The sequence below is a fragment of the Hyaena hyaena genome, unplaced genomic scaffold (assembly GCF_003009895.1).
Source record: "Hyaena hyaena isolate Hyena2069 unplaced genomic scaffold, ASM300989v1 scaffold_1662, whole genome shotgun sequence".
NCBI lineage: Eukaryota > Metazoa > Chordata > Mammalia > Carnivora > Hyaenidae > Hyaena > Hyaena hyaena.
In genome coordinates this window covers 76255-78395 of record NW_024082299.1, presented here as the reverse complement: position 1 = coordinate 78395, position 2141 = coordinate 76255, and the positions used below count along the sequence as shown (strand labels likewise).

At 41.6% G+C, this 2141-nt stretch overlaps 1 protein-coding gene across 1 annotated transcript; it reads right to left on the bottom strand.

Moving 5' to 3' along the window:
- Window positions 1-317: 317 nt before the first annotated feature.
- On the bottom strand, window positions 318-1265 carry LOC120226355 (olfactory receptor 2V2). The gene has a single exon (XM_039224544.1). It carries the CDS (start codon window positions 1263-1265, stop codon window positions 318-320), a length of 948 nt encoding a protein of 315 aa, XP_039080475.1.
- Window positions 1266-2141: the final 876 nt, after the last annotated feature.

Below are 2141 nucleotides of genomic sequence, written 5' to 3'. Positions count from 1 at the left end.
ATTTCATTTTATTAAAAATTTTTAATGTTTATTTATTTTGAGAAAGAGAAAGAGAGAGTGTGACAGTGCAGCGCAATTGGGGTGTTTGCAGAGAGAGAATCCCAACCATAGAGCTAAGGGCGGGGCTTGATCTCATGAACCAGTGAGATCATGACCTGAACTGATAATCAACAGTTGGATGCCTAACTGACTAAGCCACCCAGGTGCCCCTGATCATAACTATTAATGACGAAACAGGGCCTCACATAAAGATTATTTACCTGAATTCACAGAACTGGGAAATGGCGTTGCCAGACACAGTATGCCCTGTGTTGTGTTCAGTGCTGACTGCTAATCCTACAATGGTCCAGCCCCTTCCTCAAGGCCCCCATCACGTCCCGGTTTCTCAAACTATAAATGAGGGGGTTGAGCATAGGAGTAAGGACTGTGTAGAAACTAGAGACCACCTTGTCATGACTAGGCACCCTGTAGCGCCGAGGCCTCAGGTAGATGAACATGGCTGCCCCATAGAAGAGGGAGACAGCTGTTAGGTGGGAGGAACAGGTGGCCAGAGCCTTTTTACCAGCCTGAGCAGAGCGCAGGTGGAGCACAGCCCTCAGAATGCGAGCATAGGAGGCCACGATGATGGAGAAGGGAAGAAACAGCATGAAGATACAGCAAGCATATATCACATTCTCAAAAATGGATGTGTCTATACAGGCTAATTTCAACAAGGATAGCATCTCACAAAAAAAGTGGTTCACTTCTCTCAAGCCACAGTAGGGGAAAGTCATTACTACCATCATCTGTATCACACCATCTATTATCCCAAAGGCCCAGGAGCTCCCAACAATCTGGAGACAGACCCTCTGATTCATGAGGACAGGATAATGAAGTGGATGGCTAATGGCTACATAGCGGTCATAAGCCATGAGTCCCAGCAAGAGCCCTTCGGATCCCACAAGACACACAAAGAGGCCAATTTGTATGCCACAACCCACAAAGGAGATGGACTTCCTGCCAGTCAGGAAGTTGACCATCATCTTTGGAACATTGGTACAGACCAACATGAGGTCCATGAGGGAGAGCTGACTGAGGAAGAAGTACATGGGTGTGTGAAGTCGAGGATCTACATAGATGAGGAAAAGGAGAAGGAAATTCCCACAGAGGGCCACTGTGAAGACCATTATAACCATAGAGAAGAGGGCAAGGTCAGTTGGACTGTGAGAAAAAATGCCCAAGAGGATGAAGTCATCTGTAGATGATTGATTCAACCATATCTCCATGGCTTAGTTGATGTTTCTGGTCACCTAAGAGTGTGAACAAAAAATATTGGATTGACTGATATTTCTATATTACCTCTGCGTTCTACATCTTCAGCCACCTGTTTTGTTTGTAATGCATGAGACTTCAACAACCTAAGCTGATATAGAAGGGACACTCCTTCATATTCTCATCTAGCAGCAATAAGAGTCATCCTAGTTTATAGAATGGATCATGTATCTGTATTTGTGTATATCTTATCTAGGAAGAATTTATCATTTCTGCAATCAAAGTCTTGACTTTATCATATTATATTGAGTATTTTATGATATCAGACAGACTTGGTAAACTATCTCAAACAGGGCTGTACATCTCAGCCCAAAAGACCATTTATATGCATAATGGAAGGGAAGTGTATGAAGCATGAGTGCTCTTTAGCCTGTATATCTTTCTTTATGTTCTGAGAGTGTTATCAGGCTAGCCAATCTGGTATATTTATAATATTGATAAAGGAAGCATCTTTCATGCCTCATATGAGAAGGAAGAGTCACAATTAGATGCCATTATTGTCAATTATTTTGGGGGTGACAGGGGTGACAGGAAAGTCACAAGGCCAATGTGAAAAAGCAACAGTTTGGTGCCCAAACCTATTAAGAACAGTGAGGTCTTCACTTGTGCTGAACTTTTAAAAATAATCCCAGAATTAGGCTTCAGTAAAAATATCTTCAGTATCTTTTTCTTAGGTAAGTAAATAAACAGGTAATATCTACTTACCTAAGTTGTCTTTAGTAGACATCAAAGAGCTTTCTTTACAAAATATTTCTAACTAATATCTTGGACATGGCTTTTACTCATGGCCTTATAAAAATTCCAATTAAATTATTGGAGCATGCCATTAA